The following is a 24,998-nucleotide window of genomic DNA, read 5'->3' on the forward strand; positions in this document are numbered from 1 at the left end:
TTCATCTTCAGACCAAGCCTCACAAAAGTTATTCGTTTTCGTCTTCGAAACTCAAACCGTTCGCCCGTAACAGCCAATCGAAATATGCGGCGAAGCCGCCAAACAGGAAGTGAGCTCATATCTCAGCAACCCAATCATCTATCATAACCAAACTTAGTACATGGACTCAGGACCCAATCAGGGGGACGCTGAAGAAATCTGGTGACCTTTGACCTCTAGGGGGCGCTATAATTAAGAAACATGCCTTTTGGCCTGTAGCTGCTGTTGTGCTTAGAATTAAAACGCACTACTGGTGTCTGTTAATACTGTTGGAGGTCCTTAGGCCGACCCAAGCCAATTTGTGATGTCATCATAAATGATTCGGCCGCCATATTGGATTTAATCAAAAACACATAAAAATTTTCGCAGGTCACAAATTTCAGCGGATCCTCACCAAAATTGGCAGAGATCATCTTCAGACCATGCCTTATCAGTGCTTTGCTTTCTGCAACAATTGCCAGAAGCATTCGGCTGTAACAGCCAATCGAAACTTGCGGCGAAGCCGCCAAACAGGAAGTGAGCTCATATCTCAGCAACCCTTGCATGTATCAAAGCCAAACTTGGTGCATGGACTCAGGACCCAATCAGGGGGACGCTCAAGAAATCTGGTGACCTTTGACCTCAAGGGGGCGCTGTAATTAAGAAACATGCCTTTTGGCCTGTAGCTGCTGTTGTGCTTGGAATTAAAATGCAATAGTGGTGTCTGTTAATACTGTTGGAGGTCCTTAGGCCGATCCAGGCCAACTTGTGATGTCATCTTAATTGATTCGGCCGCCATATTGGATTTAATCAAAAACATCAAAACGTTTTCACAGGTCGCAAATTTCATCTAATTTTCACCACCATTGGCACAGATCATCTTCAGACCATAACCTATGAATATCTTGCTCTCTTGAACAATTGACAAAAGCATTCGCCCGTAACCGCCAATCGAAATTGGTGGCGAAGCCGCCAAACAGGAAGTGAGCGCATATCTCAGCAACCCTGCCATGTATCATAACCAAACTTACTACATATATTCATGACCCCATTAGGAGGACGCTCAAAAACTTTGGTGACCTTTGACCTGCAGGGGGTGCTGCAATTAGCAATATTGCATTTTCATCTGTAGTTGCTGATGTGTTTTATCAATCTTTTATTTTTTGATGTGAAACTGATGACAACATGTTCCATCCAGTTCATTCTAATGCGTGCGTGGAAGGGCGGTGCGGGACGGGGTGGAACGGGCAGGGCTGATTAGGTGGGGGGGCTGGCTGGCGGAGGCGGTGGCAATACTCAGCCCTGTTTCAGCCCTACAAAGTCAGTTATGTTTTGATGTGACACTTGTTGAAAGTGTTGATCGCGGGTGTCTGCTGAGTTCTATCTTGTCGCCGTGGCTACTCCGGCCTATACTGCTTGGCCCCCTCATTGCTGCTTGCAGCTATATTTATTATTTAACATCTTTCCTCTGCCATTGAAGTCTATGGCAGCCCATAGAACCGTCTGGTAAAAAGTTGTGAAATTTTGCACACTGATTGGGGATAGTACATTGATTAATTTCACCAAGTTTCATGTTGGCACCTCGAGGGCTCTAGCGCCACCAACAGGCCAAAGTTTGACGTGCGTTCACGCACGTAACTTTTGACCTGTTGACACGATTTTGAAAAATGAGGTATCGTTGGAATCCTTGGACCAAGCCGAGTTCAACGCACCCTATGACGTCATTTTCCGCCATGATGGATTTTCCGCCATATTGGATTTTAGTGAAAGTGAAACTAAAACTTCACAGGTCACAAATTTTGTCCGATCGTCACCAAACTTGACACACATGCTCTTCAGACCAAGCCGCACAAAAGTTATCACTTTTCGTCTTCGGAACTCAAACCGTTTGACCGTAACAGCCAATCGAAATATGCGGCGAAGCCGCCAAACAGGAAGTGAGCTCATATCTCAGCAACCCATTCATCTGTCATAACCAAACTTAGTACATGGACTCAGGACCCAATCAGGGGGACGCTCAAAAAATCTGGTGACCTTTGACCTCTAGGGGGCGCTGTAATTAAGAAACATGCCTTTTGGCCTGTAGCTGCTGTTGTGCTTAGAATTAAAACGCACTAGTGGTGTCTGGTAATACTGTTGGAGGTCCTTAGGCCGACCCCAGCCTACTTATGATGTCATCGTAATTGATTCGGCCGCCATATTGGATTTAATCAAAAACACGTACACGTTTTTGCAGGTCACAAATTTCAGCGGATCCTCACCAAAATTGGCAGAGACCATCTTCAGACCATGCCTGATGAGTGCATTGCTTTCTGGAACAATTGACAGAAGCATTGACCTGTACCAGCCAATCGAAATTTGCGGCGAAGCCGCCAAACAGGAAGTGATTTCATATCTCAGCAACGCTTTCATGTATCAAAACCACATTTAGTACATGTACCTCAGACCCCATCGGGAGGACGCTCAAGAAATTTGGTGACATTTGACCTCTAGGGGGCACCGTAATTGACAAAAATGCATTTTGGCCAGTAGTTGCTGATGCGCATTATTTTGCAATGGAAGTCAATGGCAGCCCATAGAACCGTCTGGTAAAAAGTTATCAAATTTTGCACACTAATTGGGGACAGTCCAATAATTCATTTCACCAAGTTTCATGCCGGCACCTCAAGCGCTCTAGCTCCACCAACAGGCCAAAGTTGAACTTGTGTTCACGGACGTAACTTTTGACCTGTTGACCCGAATGGCAAAATGAGGTATCATTGGAATCCTTGGGCCAAGCCGAGTTCAACACACCCTACGACGTCAATTTTTGACCTCTGTGTTTAAATCACAGCAAGTGTGATCATATCTCAGTCAATCTTTTATTTTTGATGTGAAACTGATGACAGCAAGTTCCATCTAGTTCATTCTAATGTGTGCGTGCAAGGGTGGGACGGGGTGGGATGGGCAGGGGCGGTTGCGGCGGTGGGCTGGCTGGGGGAGGGGGGCGGCGACACTCAGCCCTGGTTCAGCCCCACAAAATCAGTTATGTTTTGATGTGAAACTTGACCTTGTAACTCAGCCAATCTTGAGTTGTATGGCATGGAACTTGCTGTGACTGCTGGCCTGCTGAACTCACTGCTTGGCCCCCTCATTGCTGCTTGCAGCTATATTTATACTTTCTTCCGCCATGGAAGTCAATGGCAGCCCATAGAACCGTCTGGTAAAAAGTTGTGAAATTTGGCACACTGATTAGGGACAGTCCCATGATTAATGTCACCAAGTTTCATGATGGCACCTCAAGCACTCTAGCGCCACCAACAGGCCAAATTTGGACGTGCGTTCACGCAAGTAACTTTTGACCCGTTTGTCTGATTGTCAAAAATGAGGTATCGTTGGAATCCTTGGACCAAGCCGAGTTCAACGCACCCTATGACGTCATTTTCCGCCATGATGGATTTTCCGCCATATTGGATTTTATCGAAAGTGAAACTAAAGTTTCACGCCTCACATAGTTTGTCCGATTTTAACGAAACTTAATACATATGATCTTCAGACCAATCCGCACAAAAGTTATCGATTTTTGTCTTCGGAACTAAAACCGTTCGCCCGTAACAACCAATCGAAATATGCGGCGAAGCCGCCAAACAGGAAGTGAGCTCATATCTCAGCAACCCTTTCATCTATCATAACCAAACTAAGTACATGGACTCAGGACCCAATCAGAGGGATGCTCAAGAAATTTGGTGACCTTTGACCTCTAGGGGGCGCTGTAATTAAGAAACATGGCTTTTGACCTGTAGCAGCAGTTGTGCTTAGAATTAAAACACACTAGTGGTGCCTGGTACTACTGTTGAAGGTCCTTAGGTCAACACAAGCCAACTTGTGATGTCATCGTAATTGATTCGGCCGCCATATTGAATTTAATCAAAAACACGTACAAGTTTTCGCAGGTCACAAATTTCATCTGTTCTTCACCAAAATTGGTACAGACCATCTTCAGACCATGCCTGATGAGTGCATTGCTTTCTGGAACAATTGACAGAAGCATTGACCTGTACCAGCCAATCGAAATTTGCGGCGAAGCCGCCAAACAGGAAGTGATTTCATATCTCAGCAACGCTTTCATGTATCAAAACCAAATTTAGTACATGTACCTCAGACCCCATCGGGAGGACGCTCAAGAAATTTGGTGACATTTGACCTCTAGGGGGCACCGTAATTGACAAAAATGCATTTTGGCCAGTAGTTGCTGATGCGCATTATTTTGCAATGGAAGTCAATGGCAGCCCATAGAACCGTCTGGTAAAAAGTTATACAATTATGCACACTAATTGGGGACAGTCCAATAATTCATTTCACCAAGTTTCATGCCGGCACCTCAAGCGCTGTAGCGCCACCAACAGGCCAAAGTTGGACTTGTGTTTACGGACGTAACTTTTGACCTGTTGACCCGAATGGCAAAATGAGGTATCATTGGAATCCTTGGGCCAAGCCGAGTTCAACACACCCTATGACGTCAATTGTTGACCTCTATGTTTAAATCACAGCAAGTGTGATCATATCTCAGTCAATCTTTTATTTTTGATGTGAAACTGATGACAGCGAGTTCCATCCAGTTAATTCTAATGCGTGCGTGCAAGGGTGGGGCGGGGTGGGATGGGCAGGGGCGGTTGCGGTGGTGGGCTGGCTGGGGGAGGGGGCGGCGACACTCAGCCCTGGTTCAGCCACACAAAATCAGTTATGTTTTGATGTGAAACTTGACCTTGTAACTCAGCCAATCTTGGGTTGTTTGACATGGAACTTGTTGTGACTGCTTAATGCTATATGCCTGATGCCACGGCATTGAGTTGCATGGCAAATCTGGACTTCTGGACTGCTGAACTGCCTGCTTGGCCCCCTCATTGCTGCTTGCAGCTATATTTCATTTAGAATTTGTAGCCTAGACTAAATCACTCTGTGCGTAAACAGACGCTATACTTGCAGTCTAATCAGCTTGAATGAAACCACCCGAAATCACTACACAGCACCTAACATAATGACAATTTTTGTTAGACCATTTTTAAAAGTATTATTAGACTATCTTATATCGTAATATCCCACGTGAAAACGTGCGTGAATAGTTGGCCTCTGGAATTTTCAAAATTGTCTCGGGGAACCCAGCCCGAAACCAGCTTTTTATTTTTTTTTGCACCCCCACTTTCAAACTCGTTCCGGCGCCGCTGGTTGTACCTCATGTGTTTTACCCGGTGTATTGTATGTGACCCTGTTTGTTTTATTGACTTCCCTTGTGTTTCTCAGTCTCCTCAGGAAGAAGAGATGCTGGTGAGCCTTCTAGATCAGGGCAGAGGTGTTGAGGGTCCAAGAGAGGTCCTCAGAGATGTGGACACCCAGAAACTTGAAGCTGGTGACACGCTCCACCACAGTCCCGTTGGTAAGGATGGGGGTGTGTGTGCTAGCTGAAGTCCACAATGAGCTCTTTGGTGTTCTTCGTGTTGAGAGCCATGTTGTTGTCGGTGCACCACAATGTTAAGTTCTGGACCTCCTCCCTGTAGGCCGTCTCATTGCCGTTGCTGCTGAGACCAGTCACCGTAGTGTCATCTGCAAATTTGACAATGGTATGGTATGGTTAGTTTTATCAGGTGACTGCATACTTACCATTCCTGCCCCAAGCTCTCTTTTCTTTACTTTTCTTTTCTTTCCTTCATTTTATTATGGTAGGTTAAGCTTATTTTCATTTGTTTGTAATATTTTTATATTACGTATTATGTGTAAAGTGTCATTTTAGGTCTGCAATGATGAGTTTCTTTTGGGCACATCTGGCCTGTTAACATCGGCCCATGGACAACAGATGCAAATTAGCCATTTTGGCTAATTCTGGCGCATTTACATTTTTTATGTTTATTAATGTGCACTGTCCATGTCTAAATAAACCTTAAATAAATAAATAAAGTACAGTATTAGAGCCATGTACAGGTGTGCAGTCATCGTAGGTGAAGAGGGAGTAAAGTAGAGGGCTCAGCACACAGCCCTATGGTACGCCATTGTTCAGGGTGAGGGTTGAGGAGGTGAGCTTATCTAACCTAACAAACTGTGATCTGTTGGTTAGGAAGTCCAGAATCCAGTTACAGAGGGATGTATTGATGTCCAGTTCACTGAGTCTGGTGATCACTGAGTCTGGTTTGGAGTGGGTGAAGTCATTAAGGCTCGTTGCAGTGGAGTGTTTTGGCACCGGCACGATGGAGGTGGTTTTAAAGCACGCGGGGTTAAATATGTCAGTCCAAACCTCAGTCATCTGCACAGTACAGGCCCTGAGAACATGTCCAGGGATGGCATCAAGACCAGCAGCCTTATGTGCATAAGTCCTGCTTAGTGCCGCACACACATCAGTGAGGGAGAGTGCGAGGGGCTGGTGTTCTGCAGTCACCACAGCCTTGATGGCCACCCCCTTGTTGTTTCTGGCAAAACTGCCATAGATGTGGTTTAACTCATCAGGCAAGGAGGTGTCAGTGGTAGGGAGGCATGTGGACATTGGTTCCACAAACATAATGTATTAAATTAAAAACTAACCACATTGTCAGTCTGTTTTACCCTGTATACATGCCTGACTACGGCTTGACTAATTGTAAATGTATATTAGGTTTCTAGTATACTTGCGTAGGAATTTGGTCTCTGCATTTATCCCATCCATGAATTAGTGAACACACAGATCACACAGTACACAGTGAGGTGAAGCACACACTAACCCGAAGCAGTGAGTGTGTAACCTGTGTGTCTGCTTTTAATGGTGAGAACAGTTGATACAAGGATACAAGGATACAAGGAAGTTTATTGTCACATGCATATAGTTACTGGATGTAAGAAATGCAGTGAAATTATGTCTGGTGTCAGCCTATTTGTGCATTTATGGGGGGGGGGGGGGGGGTAAAAAGTGCAGTAGAAGAGGGGTTTAGTAGATTAAGTGGCAAGGGCTGCATAAGAAAGGTGGGGGAGGATTGGGATTGGGGGGGGGGCACCAACAAGGAGCACCCAAGAGCAACAGGGGCAAGGAAAAACTCCCTTACTTAAAAACTCCCTTACTTGATTTCTGTCAATGAACTATTGGCGTAACTAGAACTATGCAATGCGATTATGCTTTATCTAAGAATAATCCACAATTTAGCTATACCAACATTCACAACTTTTGGATTTCAAACAATGTACTTAGTGGGCCCTTGCCCTTGGCTTTTTGCATCTATTCAAACAACTCTGTGTACAGTACATTATGCATTTATAACATTCATGCAGTTATCCTTTAAAATGCATAGATATGGAAATGAATGCAGAAACTTAGCATCCATGCATGCTTAACAAGGTGATACTAAACTATGTAACAGAATGTGCTTATTCTACACAGCTGCAGTTTCATAGTTTAGTTTCACCACTGCTAGCATCCACATAACCCATAAAAAGTTGTGTGCTATAACAAAACGTATTACTGGTGTTTGCAAGTGCTGCTTGTCCTGACACAGAAGGCATCACATATTGGCTGACCTAGTAGAGACAAAAGACAGTAGGTTAAGTCAAAGACCTCAAAATGTCAGTTGTGTCCATGACATTATTTATGATTTGATAAATAAAATAAAATCAAATAATCCATGGTCTCACATTAAGGTTCTGATTGAAAGCCTACAAAGATAAGAAATTGAAACGGTGCAAAGACACAATGTCTCTGAATAACTTATTGAGTTCTCAGAAGATTGCAAATTGCATTTTGGTAAATTAATTTATTGCCAGTTGCTCACAGCAACATGATGGATCAAAACTGATGTCAAATAAAGAATACTTTACCAGTGGCAATCTAATCTCCAATCTAATGACCTTGATTCAGAGGACAGCAAAACACAAGATGAAAGCAGCTCAGTGTGCCTCTGCTGTCGATACTCCAAGCAGAGGCAGCATAGTGTGATTACGGGTAGCCTTTGATAGTAAACACCGGCTGGTGTGGTGATGGTGGCCATCTCCGAGGACAGAAATGGAGACTCAGTGGATGTCTCATTACAGACCTAAACATAACACAGAATGATGTGGGATGGTGAATCATTCGACTGATGGTGTGTCGTTGCATTGCATGTCCCATTACACGCATCTGCAAACAGAAAATAAAATGGTGGCCATAGAAAGTTTGATATTACTTTAGGTTTGGTTTGGTTGGCAGGCCTGTAGTTTACAGAAGTAAGTCTGATAGCAGATTAAGCCAAGCACAGAGCTTAACCTAGTCCAAGTTCACGCATTACCTTCTCTTTTTCACCCTTCTGGGTTAATGGGGAAGGTTTTCAGACAGTTACAGGGATCTTTATGTGACAGCCAACATATTGCTTACACCCATGAAGAACTTATAAAATCGAGACGGAAACTAACCGTAAATTCTATTTTGGAAAGTTTTGAGAACTGCTGTTGTGTGTTATGCATGAGTTATGGCTCACATCTCTGCTACTCCCACAGACGTGTCACTCTAGTTTAGGCCACAGAAGCCTCCATATGTTGTCTGGAGATAAGCAGGGCTCTCGGCAACATCAGCGTCCTTCAGTGGCCCAACTTCAAGCCTCGGAAAACTACAAGTTAGAGAGTGAAGACGCCTCTTTAGTTCCCAAGTGACTGCTTTTTAAAATCACACAGTTTCTCAACACACTTTGGCTTCCTGGAGAAAAAAAGGTTTTATTTGGGCCAAGAGATTTTTGAAGGACATTTGCTTTGCAGTTTAAGGCTGTCCAAATGGTAACATGTCAGCTCTCTAAAACCTGACACAAGTGGGAGTGACTTTGTATTTATCCTTTATTTCCCTCAATATTGGAGATAGGATGGACAAAGCCAATTAAGAGAGTAAAGCTAGATAATACTTCACATCCAGTGGAATGATTACATAGCCTCCACTGACAACGAACAGCAGAAAATTGGTGGCTTCTTTGTTGTTAATTACCTTCAGCAATTAAAAATATTCATCGGAGGAGTCAGGGCCCACAACACCAACATCCCTGCTGTGGCCATTTACTATTCTTAATATGATGTATGGTAGTGGATGATCTAAAGCTGCAATTAAAACGAAAATAAATAAATATAAATGTTCATACACCACGGGGACAATGGGAACCTTATACTTATGCAATCATGTGTAGCGCATGTATGCTCTAGTATAGAGTGATGTATACATCTAGTTCCTACAGTAGTGTAGGAAGTCTGGAAGCTGGAAGAGTAACTTTCCACTAAATTTGAAGTCTATTTGCTGGCAGATCACAACCGAAGCATTTCATTACTTGATTTCATGACCTGTTTGCCATAGGTATAAAAATAGGCAAATTAGTTTCTTCTCCAGCGACGCGTGGGTGCGTTTGGAGGTCATCATTCTTTAAGTGACACTTAGAGTGTGCTCACACCCACACACTGCAAAACGACTTTGCTCTCTCTCCCTCCCTTCATAACTTCTGTGAGAGCAACAGGCTGGTTGTTCACAGCGACTGACTGCAGCCAGATTAGGGGGGAAACGGCCCTGTTGACATCTGAGGTAAGATAAGGAGACAGACAGACCTGAGAACACATGGGAGATGGAGAGTCGTTCTCCGGGCCAACTTTCTGAAATAGAGTTTGAGATGAAGTTGAAAGTTGGGGGGGGGGGGCGACGTGAAAGAATGAAAGAAGGGTGAGAGGGAGGGAGGGAGGGAGGGAGGTGGAGAAAAGATATGTGAAGTTAACGGAAGGGAAAGTTATAGAGTGAGAGATGAGGGAGAGAGAAGAGGGGATGAACGCTATGGTTGCATGGGCTGCATCCTTGTTATCTAGGCTCAGAGTGGAGTTTTCTGCACTGTTGAGGGACAGTGGTGGGGTGGGAGGCTTAGGTGAGAGTGCAGGTGTGTGTGTGTGTGTGTGTGTGTGTGTGTGTGTGCGTGGTGGGGGTGGGGGGGTGAGCTTGGGTGGGTGGGGGCAGGGTGAGAGGAAACGGCACGGCACATCTGAACAGGTCCAGCCAGACGAGCGGCAAAGCAACGGAGGAGATTATAGGGTGTGTCTGGCCAGTCAGCGATGCAGCGGAAGAGTGGTGGGCGAGGAGCGAGGGCTCGGGCCATCTGGCTCAGACGCTCCCTGGTCCACTTCCAGTGTGCAGCCACACAAAACGAAGCAGCGGCCCACAACATGCTCCTCAGGATAAAGCGCTGATAACGGCCTGATGCCATATGATTATACGCTTGGCCTATTTCTGTGCCCGTGTGTGTGTGTGTGTGTGTGTGTGTGTGTGTGTGTGTGTATGTGGAGTGACTGGATAGGTGTGGATGGCGTTGTGTGTGCTTACACTTGTCTGCATGTGTAAGGGTGTGCACATGAGTCCATTCTCTTGTCTGCATGTGTGTGTGTGTGTGTGTGTGTGTGTGTGAAGTGATTGGATAGTGTGTGTGTGTGTGTATGACACAGTGTCTGCATGTTTGAGTGTGTGTGTCTGTGTGTCTGCATGTTGTGAGTGTGTGCTCATGTCTGTGCACATGAGTCCATTCTCTTGTCAGTATATTTTTAAATCTGGGAATAGATTCACGCTCGCCCTCCTGAGGGAGGAATGGTACCCCACACATTGATTCTAAATGGTGTGTCTCAAAGGCAGATGATCACAACTCCCTCTGAATTATTCTCTCCTCCTCCTCTCTCTCTCTTTCCCTCTATCCATGTATTTCTCCCCCTGCACTCTCAGGACACCTATCACACTGTCCAGCTCACTCATTCGCTACACACAAAATCAGTTGGCCTCACTAAACTCAGTGGGTCACAGAGGCAGTTTATAGTATATCAAAAGGAAAATGTGTGCTTTAAAATCAACTGATGGGTTTGTGTTGGTAATATTGTTGATATCTTATAGATGGCATTATCCCACACTATTTATTTGTGATATATTAACATGGCAATAGAGTATTGATAACATTGTTGTTCACCTTTAAAATCTTTTTCAAAGTCTTTTTCTCTGGCACTTCTTTCACTGTACAAGCATTAAACTAGTCTTGTAATTATCTGAAAAGATATTGCATAAAAACCCCAACTAGCCCCTGCGGTTTAATTTAAAGAAAGACTAGAGCTCAATAATTTACAGCCAGTCAGTATGTTCTAAGAAGGACTTTGCCTACAGCAAGTGCTGAAGCATATACCATTTTTAATAGGCGATTCTCATTATTAAAAAATATATTGCGGTTCTAGCTTCCTTTCTCTTTCTTATGATCCCTCTCTTTCTCTCCTCCTTTCTCTCCCCTTTCTGTGTCACTCATTCTGTGAAGACAGAAAAACACTGTCTTTCTATCCGTAAAGTATTCGGTAACAATCCCCTGGCACGGAAGACAGCTCGAGGGCTATTGGTTGTGATTAACCCTGCAGAGGAAAGTGTTGTCCCCTAATTAATGTGCTGTGTCTCTGGGCTTAAACACAGTCTCACTTTGCAGCTCTCCTGAATTATTCACAACAGCTGAATGTGCAACCGCACGCTCTGCCTAAAGAGTGAGAGAGGGAGGGAGAGAGAGAGGGAGACGGAGAGAAAGAGAGAAGGATGGGAGACAGATCGTGAGAATATTGAAGAGAGAAAAAAAAGAAAAAAAGAGAAAGACAGAGCAGGGCGAGAGACAGAGAGAGAGAGAGAGAGAACGAAAGAGAGAATGTAAAGGGGAGCGAGAGAGAGAGAAAAGGAGAGAGTGTGCAGTCGGGTGTAGCCTTACAGGGGGAGGAAATAGGGAGCGGAAGAAGGTAAGAAGAGGTAGTGCAAGCGAGGGAGAAGAAAGCTTCTGATGGAGGATGAGACGGGCTGAAGGGAGAAAATAAGGGAAGATGAGAAGAAAGGGAATGGCTAATGCATGGGGAATTGATGGTGGTTAGTGCAGGAGTGCACAGAGCATGCATACAGACACAAGGGCATGGATAAGAGGGGAGGAGAAGGGAGGAGGAGAGGAGGGGAGGGGAGGGGAGGAGAGGAGAGGAGAGGAGAGGAAAGAAAAGGAAAGGAGAGGAATATGTTGCTAAAGAGTGGGGGAGTCTGCATCACCTCAAGGCAGCATTCCACAAGCAGCTGCACTGGTACAGCGTCCCTCTGAAGAGGTCAATCAAGATGTACCTCTTTTAGCACTCAGTGTACACTGACAGGGCGGGCTGACATTCAGTCGTTTCACTGTCCAAGTCCTACATGACAACTGGCATAAGCGAAGTGGTGGCTTACCCTTTTGCTGACATAGCTAAATAAAATGCCATTATCCTTAAATAACCATTGTGTATTCCTTGAATGGGAGATATACAAGGAATGTTAATGGCTGGTGAGAACGACTTTGTCAAAACAATAGATTTGTCAAAATATATATACAGTATATATTTATACAATGACTACTACTATGTACAGTGAGGGGCCTGTTTTGCTACAAATTTTGCAGCACCATGACCAAAGTCCTCACAGTATGTCAGTTTCAAGTATCAGTGTATGTCAGAACTCAGTAGATGATGGCCAGAGAGCAATACGAAGACAATAGCAAAAGAGCCCCCCACGTAAACCATGGAAGAACATACCTTACACCGGTCAAAGCAAATCAACCAGCTTAACCAGCTTAGACCAGTCAAGCTGGCTTTATAAAATCATGAACAGGTTTAGCTGAGAAGCTGATATAAGCCAACTTGGTCATTTTCTTGTCAGTCTGGCTAAGTCTGTCCACCTACAGTAGAAGGAAGAAGGCAAAGCATAAGGAATACAGCAATTGGTGTGACAGCAGCATTGCGCAATGGAGGCCATAGACATTCACTGCAGACGATGAACTGAGTTTTAAGCGGGGAACCATACTGAAGGTTTTGGATGAAGAATTTGACCAAAACTGGTGCAAGGCAGAGCATAGTGGAAGCGCAATTACATTACATTACATTACATTTAGCAGACACTTCTTGACCAAAGTGACTTACATATGTCAGCTATTACAAGGGATCACATTGTCCCCGGAGCAACTTGGGGTTAAGTGCCTTGCTCAAGGGCACAGCGGTGGAAGCCGGGAATTGAACCGACAACTTTCAGGCTACTGCACGCTAGCCCAGCTCCTTAACCACTACACTACCACCACCCCTCTATGGCAATGGAGGCCATAGACATTCACTGCAGACGATGAACTGAGTTTTAAGCGGGGAACCATACTGAAGGTTTTGGATGAGGAATTTGACCAAAACTGGTGCAAGGCAGAGCATAGTGGAAGAGAGGGCCTGGGAAGTATTTCCTGTGGGTGGTCAAGTTCAATACTCTTAACGAACTGGTGGAATTCCATCGCACCAACTCTCTGTCAAGAGATCAGACCATTTATCTCAGAGACTTCTAGCAGGTTCCATACAATTTACTACAAGCAACTACTGTAGACAGTGATGCTTACTTCAAGCCTCCTGCTAAGAGAGAAAAAATGACATATATATATATATAGAACATAATAGGTGTTGAGAAATGTGGTAATGCCTCAGGAGCAGGGACCTGCACACACTTTTGAGAGGCTGTTGCTCTTACCTGAAAAAGGGCACCCACCCCCTTCTTGTGATAATGGACCTTTAATGTAGCCTGGTGGTGGTTGTGTGTGTATGTGTGTGTGTGTGTGGGGGGGGTGCAAACACTATTTTATGCTAACATTATTAAATACAACTGGTTTTCATTTGCAAAGTTGATTTCAAATGTTTTTAACCTGCATCCTATAGGATATGCAGACTGTGCTGTTTTAAACCATAGGTTTATGGGCTAGTGTTGTGGGGACACATTGTTCACATTAGGCTACATGTTAAACAGTCCCCTGTAAGGATACTTTTTTGAGGCAGTTTAGGAGCGATTAACCTGTTGTCTAAAGTTATTTATTAGCCTTCAGGTAGGTATATATCTGCCTGTTTGCTTCACCTTTTGCCCATCTTAATAAGTCAAACTTCACATAGGTCTATTCTCCATGAAATATCTTGTTATAAATGTTTTCACAGGTTAGCTAACATTGTTTACGGTAACGACATTGGGAAAAATATGCTTCTAGCTGTTTTACCGTACCTAGAAAATCCATATTTGTCGGCCCAGGGGCCAAATCAGAGGTGCCTACAATTCTAAATCTGATCAAATCCCCTTTGTGTGTTCCTCTAAGATGAAGAAGTCTGTGGGTGTATCTCTGTGTGTGTGTGTGTGTGTGTGTGTGTGAAATCGCTGGAATTCTCCTTTCAGCATTTGAGCCCAATCAACTTTTTGAAAAGTCTGCCATTGAATTGTCGTCGATGAAGCCTGTTGATCAATCTAGCAAAAGAGAGCAAATGCTCTGCTGCAGAGAATGAGATGATTATGTTAAATCTCACAAAGATACCAAGTCCCACCTCAGACAGATAGTGTTTTTTGTCGCATGTGATATGGTAACTCCCAATGTGCTTTTCAATCCTGATGTGCTCACAGTGTAGGCCTACTGTATGTTTGACCCATACAGTACTTTGACTGCAGGATACCGGATCTCCTTATATGGGCAAAGATGGTAGCTTTTTTGTGGGAAAACTTCAGTCTCCATGCATCATGTTGTGCTTTTATAATGTCATCACAGTGTTTTGCTGTATTTTTAAAATAAAAAAATACTCACCAATAGTGATTTTTGATACAAAATACAGAACCATTTTCTTCAACCCAATAATACAAGTTACAAAATACTATTTTGCATTTGAAATACGTATTTTAAATACATGTATCAGAAATACTGCCCATACCTGCCTGTACACATCCCTGCTCAGGAGTGGTACAAAGCACTGTGTATAGGCCTACTGCTATGCTGCTGTTACAAATAAATGTGTTGCAATAAGGTTTGCAATATGACAGCCGCATAAATGAGTGTATGACACATCTGGGGAATGAGCAATAATTATCTGAAATAAAAAATATTTTATTTATTCTACGAGCCAAAAGCTGTTGTATTCATTTTCGAAAGAAAATGTAAGAAAATACAGTTTGTAGATGTTTCAGGTAACTTAACACTAATAGGGTGTGAAGCAGCATTAATGAAATACTGTATCTATCCCTCAAATGACTTGCCTCTAAAACACCAACCACATACAGTATCATGTCTTGTGTTTCCCACTGTCACTTACTGTTATTTCCAGAGTGATTGCAACCTTATTCTAAACTTAGATCTAAATCCAGTAGAGTTCCTAAACCTACCTCTGCACACTAGGTCAGCCTCTGCTACTGATAGAGACAGAGTGCATCTACTGGCTGATTGGGGAAGGGGAATAGTAGTTAAGACACACGGAACAAACTAATTACCAGGGCTTAATTATGTCTAATAAAGGTGAAGTCTGTCAGGTGTGATATGACAGCAGGTAAAACTGTAGGGAGTATTACATATAATTATTAACATATTATTTAGTAAACAACAAAACAATTTTATGGTCTCCACATTCCCCTGATGGTGTTGTGTGTGTTTTTGTGTGTGTGTGTGAGTTCAAGTTAATGGAGCTGTCAGACATGGCACCTAATCACCAGGCAGGGATGTGGCAGCAAGTTAATGAAAGCATGGGGTTCACCGAGGCTATCTAGAGATCCACATTTCACACGTAAATGCCCATTTACTGGCCCTGGTTGAATATGTATGTGTATTATGTTTGTTTTGTAACAAACATGAAGCACATAAGACATCTTGAAATGGAGGTGTTTGAAATATGCAAAACAATAAAACAGGAGAAATAAATGATGCCAAAAACTGTGTGGCCTTCACTGATCTCAGAACATGTTTTATTTATGGTTGAATTATAATTTCAAGGACAAAAATGTCTCCAACCCTGTGGTCAGCAATGTCTCTGATCAGATCAAACTCTCCCATCCCTAGTCCTACTAATACATGGGTCAAAAACACAGTACTTGTTTTCAGTTTGATCGGTATCTTACAGAAACACTTAGGAAAAAACAGAAGACCAAGAAAGAATCATACAGCAAAAACCGAAGAACATCATGAAGCCCGTGTGGACAGTAACTGCAGAAAGGCGAGTGTGCGATGATGTCTCTTTTCAAATGGCAACATTTGTTTTAAGCTCATACTTAGCTATGTTAAAATACAACTGGATATTATGAATGTTACATATCTACGATACAAAGTATAACATGACAAATTGAAACACAAAGCATGTCTTTGGAATGATAAAGGCAAAATTGATCAGCAGTAGGAGAGTATCATACAGTATTTGAAATTTTCCATACTGGCATAGAGAGAGATGTATAGGAACTCCTCATTGTGGGGGTTGGGGGTAGAGGGGTGGGGTGGGGGGCTTCGGAATGCTTTTCAGTTACCAAGCAACCAACCAGTCAGCTGATGAGGTGAATGATCTTGGCAATTGGACATCTTAACCAGATGGATGCTCACAAACAGTACATTCAGCTATCGCGGTTATCTCAGTTGTGGTTATCGCTGGCCAAAAAAACAAACAAAATACTACTCTTTTTTTCATCATTATTATTATTATTCACAGAGTATTCACATAACATAAATATACATCTATATGTACACACATAAACCTCAATGCGAGTGTCCAGGCACTTTCTCACTGCTTTGAGAGGTTCTGAGGGAGAGGGGGTACTATGTGTTAATAGAAAAAAACCTTGAGCTGAACGGCCCATTCCTCTGCACAGGTTGAATCTCAGTCAGTTCCACAACAAGACCCAGTGTCATTATCCTTCAGTTGCACCTCTTCAAAACACTAATTTTCGTTCATTCAAATACAATGACCTGAGTCTCTCTGTCACAAATCCATCTGATATAGTCAGCCTATGATTGGCATATGAGACTGAGAATAAAGTATAAAACCGGGAAGTCAAGTTTTAGAACTCCATTTTAATTACACACATTCTGTAACGACTTTAACTGCCAGTTAAACTCACGTTTGAAAAACGTACATCTCTTGATGTTTTCGTTGTTCCTCCTTATACTGTGGTATGCATCATTTCTGCAGTTGCGAGTAGGAAGGTGTGTGGGAACCGTTCTGCCTAGCGATAGTAAGTCGTGAGGACTGTTACTGTATGTCACGCTGAGAGGTGAGAGTCTCTCCACCACAGCTTGAGTAAGAGGACAGGTCATTAGTGTCTCACTAACTCCCACTGGCTTTACGGAGACTGCAGACCTCTAACTGACTTTCTTGTGACATCTATCATGTGGGGGAAATAGGGAAGTAGCATGTCGTTAACGGAAACGTGTCAGGGGGAGAGCCACAGAAGACAGTGGCATGGTGGCACTGGTGACTTCAGTCCATCACAAAAGTGTCAAAAGGATGGACAAGAGCACCTGACCCATGAAAATGGTCTCAAGCAAGGACATGTATCTGATATCATGTACTCCTTGGTTCATCATTGAAAAAGAAAAGAAAATACAAAAAAAAAATACAAAAATAACAATAAAAAAATGAATCATCCACGCAACAACACAACGTCAGTTCAAAGATAAATAGTTACAAATTGACAGTGGCAAATATTTTTAGCGTTTTTTTTTTTCAACGACACCCTTTAATTCCAGTACCCCTTTTCTTACTCTATAATTTCAAATTCACAAATAGACACTTTAAAGCTCCTCGTTGTCTCTTTTCAAAGACCATTTCAACATGAAGGGGTCATAGCGTATTACACTTGCACAACGTAAACACTAGCATGCCGATGTGGAGGGAACTGTATGCGGTCTGTACACATCTCGCACACAAGAGATGGGATAGCACTTTTTTCCGAGACAAGATAATCCGCAAACGCTAGATCTATGTACAGTACACTTAGGAGGAGGAGAAGAGAACGGACTGACACTGGCACTGTTTGAGAACACCGTGGTGATACCGTGGTGGGTGCCGCACCTGTTCTCCGAGAGGTCTGTGACACTGGCACATCCTTCACAGCAGGAGTATCTGGGCTCCTCCAAATTGGTCGGTATTAAAGACTGTACCACAAACAGCATCATGTGAAATCATTTTTAAAAAAAAAGACAGAAAAGAAAAAAATCTCAAAACACACAACACATGATTTCATACGAAGAGAGTCTGCTTCGCAAAAACACAAGGATGTTGTAGCAGAAGGTCCGCTTGAAGGGAGCCAAACGTCTCATAGGCTATTGGTAAGTTAGCCAAAGCCTTTGATGCAGGCAATTAGTCTGTGTGCACATGTGTTTGTTTGTGTGTCTGAGAGTGCCCATGCATGTTTATTCGCATTAGTTCCTCTATATGTGTGTTTGTGTGTATGTGTGTGTATGTGTGTGTGAGTGTGTGTGTGTGTGTGTTTATGTATGTGTGAGTGTGTGTGTGTGTGTGTGTGTTTATGTGTGTGTGAGTGTGTGTGTGTTTATGTGTATGTATGTGTGTGTGTGTGTGTGTGTGTGTTTATGTGTGTGTGAGTGTGTGTATGTGTGAGTGTGTGTGTGTGTTTATGTGTGTGTAAGTGTGTGTATTTATGTGTGTGTGAGTGTGTGTGTGTGTGTGTGTTTATGTGTGTGTGTTTACAGTATGTGTGTGTGAGTGTGTGTGTGTGTTTATCCTCCCATAGAGCTCTGTAGCATGCTGAATTACCCCAGAATAAGACGGAGTGTTGACATGGCACAGGCTTATTGTCGTAACCATGGAGAACTGCCCCCTGGTAGCTCCAGCGCGAGCCCCAACTAAACATCTAAGCTTTAGCACTATGCTTTATTGACCTCCTCAGACCCGGCACCGGATAGGAAAACAGAACACTTCCAGAATAGAAATGAGTTCAACGTTTGGAGAAGGTTCTCCATCACCATGTTTAAGCCACATGATAATAACTCTGTGTGTGTGTGTGTGTGTGTGTGTGTGTGTGTGTGTGTGTGTGTGTGTGTGTGTGTTTAAATGTGTGTGTGTGCGTGTGCGTGTGTGTGTGAGTGTGTGTATATGTGTGTGTGTGAGTGTGTGTGTGTGTGTGTGTGTGTGTGTGTGTGTGTGTGTGCAGCACAGACACACAGATGCTCCTGGCATCTCAAAACAAAGACCTAAGACTGGCGAAGTAGAGGTGAGGGGTGGTCTTGGGAATTCAAAATAAACTTCTTTAAAAGGTCAAAAAGGCGAGAAATTCTGCTGCAAAAACTGTTGCTGCTGCTGTTGTTGTTTTCCTTCCTTACGTTTGTAATCCGGTCATCATCGATAATATATTGGACTTCTTCTCTTGGTAGCAGGTAAACCTGATGAACCAGGCAGAACCAGGCAGTATTGGGATGGGGGCGGGGGCCGGGGTGGGGGGTGGATAGAGCCGTCCCCATCCACTGCACTGCATACGGGTCGCCCTGGCTGCTATCTCACCTCCAAGCAGTCCAGGTACTCCATCACGAGGTCATAGCAGAACCGATACTGATCCTGCAATGAGACAAGGCAAGCTTATTTATATAACAGAACTCAGGACACAAGGAATTGGAAGTCGACACAATGAACACAACAACAGTGGTGGTGTCAGATAAGGATGTTCACTGCATGTTACTCAGCGAGTAACACACACCTCTTGACTCACGCATGGCAAGAGACTCTGCACCTACCAGAGATTCCACCATGTTGGGCTTGGCGTTGCGCAGAGTCTTGACGGCGTAGAACACGTCCACCATGCTCTGGTACTGGATCATCTCTAGCAGGATGGTCGAGGCACAGAAAGTGCCACAGCGGCCGCCACCATTCCTGCATGAGGGTGCCAACACAAGATGCCAGTGTAAGCTACTGAGCCCTACATCTGCGTTGTGCCACTACCACACAACAACAACACTGAGCTATTATGAAGGAGGCCTGGGGGACAAATGAGAGCATACATGGGACATCTGGCAGGCATCAAGCACACACACATACGCACACGCACGCGCACACACGCACACAAACACACACACACACACACACACACACACACACACACACACACACACACACACACACACACTCACACACACACAACCCATCCCAGAAAGACAACACCAAGTTAACCCCATAATAAGCAGAGGTAAATGTCAACAAACACACATCTGTGGTTTCTATCCCTAAGAGCGATGCATGAAGCCATCCAATCGAGGCAATATTAAGATAATCAATCGCTGCCATTACATTGGAAACCCAGGATTTTCAAGAAGAGATAAATAGAGATAAAGATAGATAAAGAGAGAGGGAGAGAGAGGGAGAGAGAGGGAGGGAAAGAGACTGTGCACTCTGCATTAAATCATAATTGATTTCATCTCCATAATCTCTTCCCCTGGTTGTCGTGGGTAACACAGTGTGACAGCTGAGAGTGATGTGGTTGTGGAATGTGTCAGGGAGGACACAGAGTGAGAGAAATATATAGAGATGCCAGAAAAGGGGAGACAGAGGAGAGAGAAAAACGTAACCAAATTGGAAAAGTCAAACAAAAATACAAAGTAAAAAACAATTCTATTTGGCCCTAAATATAAATGACACTTTAGCATCACATCACAGTCAAAAACAGATTGAACACAGTCTGACTATAGAGGTGGGAAGGTACAGGTAAACATGACTGCTGAGAGAAAGCAAATGCGCTCCCACTGTGAACAAGACACAAAAGAGTAGAACAGCACAAAATATGAGAACTTTAGGAGAAACTATCTTGAAAAGATTGGCAATGTCCTCTCTGAGTTCCTGGGAGTGAGCGATAAAGAGAGGGGGAAAATGAAACACGACTCCTCTTCACCGACCAATATGTGTACACCTGCCATAAACCAAGGGACTGCTGATCAATTGAAATCTATACATGTACACACATGTGATGATTGTTACTATTATCATGATTTGTTTGTTTATGCTTCTCCCCTCCCCATGTGTCACTGATGGACATAGCCCAACTCAAATGCTTCGGCAATACTATAGCATGTTATGGTAATGCTAATAAAGCTTTTCTTGAAATTGGTATTTTAAAAAGTGAGGATGGAGACAGAAATTAGGAGAGAGAGGTATGAACAAAGTGAGAGAAAAATAGAGGACAGAGAAAGAGAGAGAGAGAGAGAGATAAAAAGAGAGAGAAAGAGAGAGAGAGAGATAGAGAGAGAGAACGAGAGAGAGTGTGAATGGCAGAGAGAGACGTGCCCTGATTGAGGAATGAGCAGCTGTGGAGCACAGACGGAGGCCATGCCAAGCTCGCAGGTGTGTGGCTACAAGAGAGCCCTGTCAACGCCGCCCTCCACAACACAGGCAAATTCTACCGCTAGACCCCAAATGCACTTTGAATAGGAATCATCTACCGCAATGCAGTATGCAACCCGATACTCCCCGCCAAATTGCCACGCCATTAAGCAACCCCCTCACCGTTTTCAGGAGAGGCTTTTTCCTCGACGTTCACACATGCATCACAGGGCTTATTTACTGACTAGAATGGCTAAGTGCTTCAATTAGGTTAACCGCTCCAAAATCATACAGCTTCAGGTACGGCAGCGGTCAGCCCAAACGTGGTGAGGTCAGACTTGACTGGAGCCCTGATTGACGGCTCGTCATTTCGCCCTCTCTGGTCTCTGGGCTGGCAGAGTAGGCCTGGTGATTAGAGGTGGCGGATCGGAGAGCAGTCCTGCTTTGGTCCACTCAGATGCGGGGGCTGCTGATTGCTCCACCATGCTGCTAAAGGCGTGCTGCTTGAAGCGCACATTGGTGGTTAACAGTGTGGTTTGGGTTAGAAAGGGAAGGGTGGGGGGGGGGGGGGGTGGGGGGCTGACAGGTCTCAATCTGACCCCAGCCAAGAGCCTTCAGTGCCAAATCAAGGCAGAATTACCCCTCTTGTCAGAAATCAGGTTGATCTTCCACAACTATACACATGGTGTTTGGAAGCTTTGATCTCAGGCAGTCACAGGGTCCAAAGACACTGCGCACACACTGCCACAACTAATCACAAACAAATCACTAAATTCAGTGACAAGTCCCTGGGAACACAAGCCAGAAGGCAGATGAGTTTTGTCTTGTGATGAGAAAGTGCTGTTTTGATCAGGACCAATCAACACCTCGCCAATCAGCGGCTGGCGGTGACGGACGGCAGATCAAATTCGTCCCAACAGCAGCCATTTCTCTTACCCCCCTCTGGAACGTGTAAGGAGGCGGTACTGACAACCATCAGTGTCAATCAATGTCCATTTCCCGACAGCGACATCAAGCATGTAGGTGCGGTGTGTTTTGCGAATGAAAGCTGCCAAGGAGGATGAAGTGCTTAGCCACTTTCTGGCAGTTTGTCTCTGATTAGCTGTCTATGTGTGTGTGTGTATGTACAGTGTGTGTGTGTGTGTGTGTGTGTGTCGGAAGGGTGTGACCTTGTATGTGGTGTGTAACCTGCTGATACTTTATTGATCAGAAACTGCCCTCTGACTACTACTTTCAATTACAGGTTTCTGCTGATACTGCAAGCTCCATACTTTTGCTGTGATAGTTGCCGTTGCCATGACAACACGCTACATCCCATCTGTCTCTGATTGGTCGACCTGCACTGAAAGCATCTTAATGCGGTGTGCCTCCATCCCCATATATCTATACACCAATCCGCCGCAAACTTTATGGGCGCTGCCATCTTGCCTGCTGCCATTACTGCGTGCTTGCGGAGTGTGACGGTGTGACACTTGCCGGTGCCTTCTAATGGCTTTTCAATGAAAGCATCCTGTCAGAGAATATCAAATAGAAGATCCTGCTCATGAAAAAATGTCAGGTGAAAGGGAACATTGGGTAGATGATGTCAGGCAGTGGCCAAAACTTACCAATGAAGGTAATTTATTGACAACATAATGTATTAAGAGGTGTATTAATTAATGACAATAAACCGAATGCTATCATTAGTAGCTGTGTTGCTAATATGTTCACAAGCTTCAGAAGTTGCAAAAAACTATTAGCCACGACCACTTGTAGCAGTAAAATACATGTTCTTACAGGTATTCAGGATTATTTTATTAATCGTATGTATTTCATCCACTTTTAACGCACATCTTGGTCCTCCACTCGACAAGGAACTCTGTGTAATCCGTAAGTCTGTAAACATGGGCACTCAATGTGCAACAAAGGTTTGTGAATTTCGAAAACGGTTTAATTCTAGGTCTGTATATTCCTACTGTTGTTAAAACAGCCAACCACACAACACGTTTTTCCCGGCATCACTGGACAGCATACGTACTAAATAAAAATTAAGAAAAAGAAGAAGATTTCGCATCTCCAGCTAACGTCTGCTACAGCCACCTACAGGACCAACACATTACTTCGCTACTTCCTTAGCAGCAAGGCAACGCAGTAATGGCGGCGCTGCTTTACTTCCGTGTTTCGCCGGATTTGTGTATAGTGAAGCCCTAACTATTCTGCCCTACAAAGGCAAAAGACCTTAACTCGCCAGAGTGTGAAACTGAGAAAAATGGGTAACACTTTATTTTAATGTGTCGCTGTTACAGTGTACCTACCTAATTAGGTACAGTGGTACAACCTGTGTAACAACATGTACTATCAGGTACTATCATTGTACTTGCATTATGTATTTGTGGGTACCTACATATAGTTGTTACATTGTAATACTGAGTGCTTTTACAAAACTTTGCCAATTTGTCTAAATTTTCATCAGAGGCAAAGAGCTGACCTGAGACCAGTTATCTAGAAATCTGGTCATGATAGATTTGATATACAAACCATTCTTAGCTCCAACCTGTGCTGCTGCAACCTTGTTACTCTTTGATACAGTGGAATAAACCTATTAAGTGTACCAGTTAATTACTTACATGTACATATGACATGTATGTTGTGTTGTGTCTTCGATGTCTTGGAACAGGTCTACTAATTCACTACATAGTACATATATCAACTGTGTTGGTACACACTTATTGCTCTTTGATACAGTGGCACAAAGCCATTAAAATGAAGTGTACCAATTAAGTACTTACAATTACATATTACATGTATGTTGTGTCATTGGTGTCTTGGTCTGCCATTACCCTACATACTGTAGTACATGTATCAACTGTGTTGGTACACATTTATTACTATTTTGATACAGTGGAATAAACCCATTAAAATAAAGTGTACCAGTTAAGTACTTACATTACCAGTTAAGTACATACATATTATATACATCCTGTCAATGATGTCATGCATCCTGTAATTGATGTGTTGAAACATGTCTGCTGTTACACCACACAGAACATGTGAATTAGTAGACCTGTTCCAAGACATCGAAGACATAACATACATGTCATATGTACATGTAAGTAATTAACTGGTACACTTAATAGGTTTATTCCACTGTATCAAAGAGTAACAAGGTTGTACCAGCACAGCTGTTACATGTACACTGAAGACAATGAGGCCTTGACTGGAGCTAAGAATGATTTGTGTATCAAATCTATCATGACCAGATTTACCCCATCCAGCAGGTCTCAGGTCAGCACTTTGCCTCTGATGAAAATTTAGACAAATTGGCAAAGTTTTGTAAAAGCACTCAGTATTACAATGTAACAACTATATGTAGGTACCCACAAATACATAATGCAAGTACAATGATAGTACCTGATAGTACATGTTGTTACACAGGTTGTACCACTGTACCTAATTAGGTAGGTACACTGTAACAGCGACACATTAAAATAAAGTGTTACCGAAAAATGACTTTAAAGTTTTTTTGTTGTCCAGCCAATTGTATGATAGGTAGGACACTGAAAATTTGGCAAGTAATTGTCATAATGAATACATGTATCTACATGAAAAAAAAAATCAGCTCAAACTTGACCTTTGACCCTTATTTGGAAGTTACTGTATTCTGCCTTTGCATTATCTGCAAAACAATAATGGTCATACAAAGGCAAAATACCTTAACTTCTAATTTATTGACCATTTGGACTTTTATCACTCTATAGAAACATTTATATGATAACAATGATAGCCTTAAGATAACATTTAGTGAGTTTTGTCTAGTAAGGCTTAATATTAGGCCTCCATCAACAGAATATTACAAAATACAAAATAATGAGAAGGCTACACTGGAACATTTTAAAACTTTATCGTTGTACTTAATTTAA

General features: G+C 43.3%; 1 protein-coding gene across 9 annotated transcripts in view; it reads right to left on the reverse strand.

Annotated features, from left to right (window-relative positions):
- Window positions 1–18,432: 18,432 nt before the first annotated feature.
- Window positions 18,433–24,998, reverse strand: part of ptprub (protein tyrosine phosphatase receptor type Ub) — a 223,636-nt gene continuing 217,070 nt past the window's right edge. For all 9 annotated transcript variants that reach the window (XM_042107080.1, XM_042107078.1, XM_042107079.1 and 6 more), the window contains 2 exons: window positions 19,524–19,659; window positions 18,433–19,347 (listed from right to left, as the gene is read on the reverse strand). In XM_042107080.1, coding sequence (XP_041963014.1) covers window positions 19,285–19,347; window positions 19,524–19,659 — 199 coding nt within the window. In that variant the 3' untranslated portion in view covers window positions 18,433–19,284. The remainder of the gene's footprint in view (window positions 19,348–19,523; window positions 19,660–24,998) is intronic.

This window comes from Alosa sapidissima, chromosome 10, assembly GCF_018492685.1.
Source record: "Alosa sapidissima isolate fAloSap1 chromosome 10, fAloSap1.pri, whole genome shotgun sequence".
In the NCBI taxonomy this organism is placed as follows: domain Eukaryota; kingdom Metazoa; phylum Chordata; class Actinopteri; order Clupeiformes; family Clupeidae; genus Alosa; species Alosa sapidissima.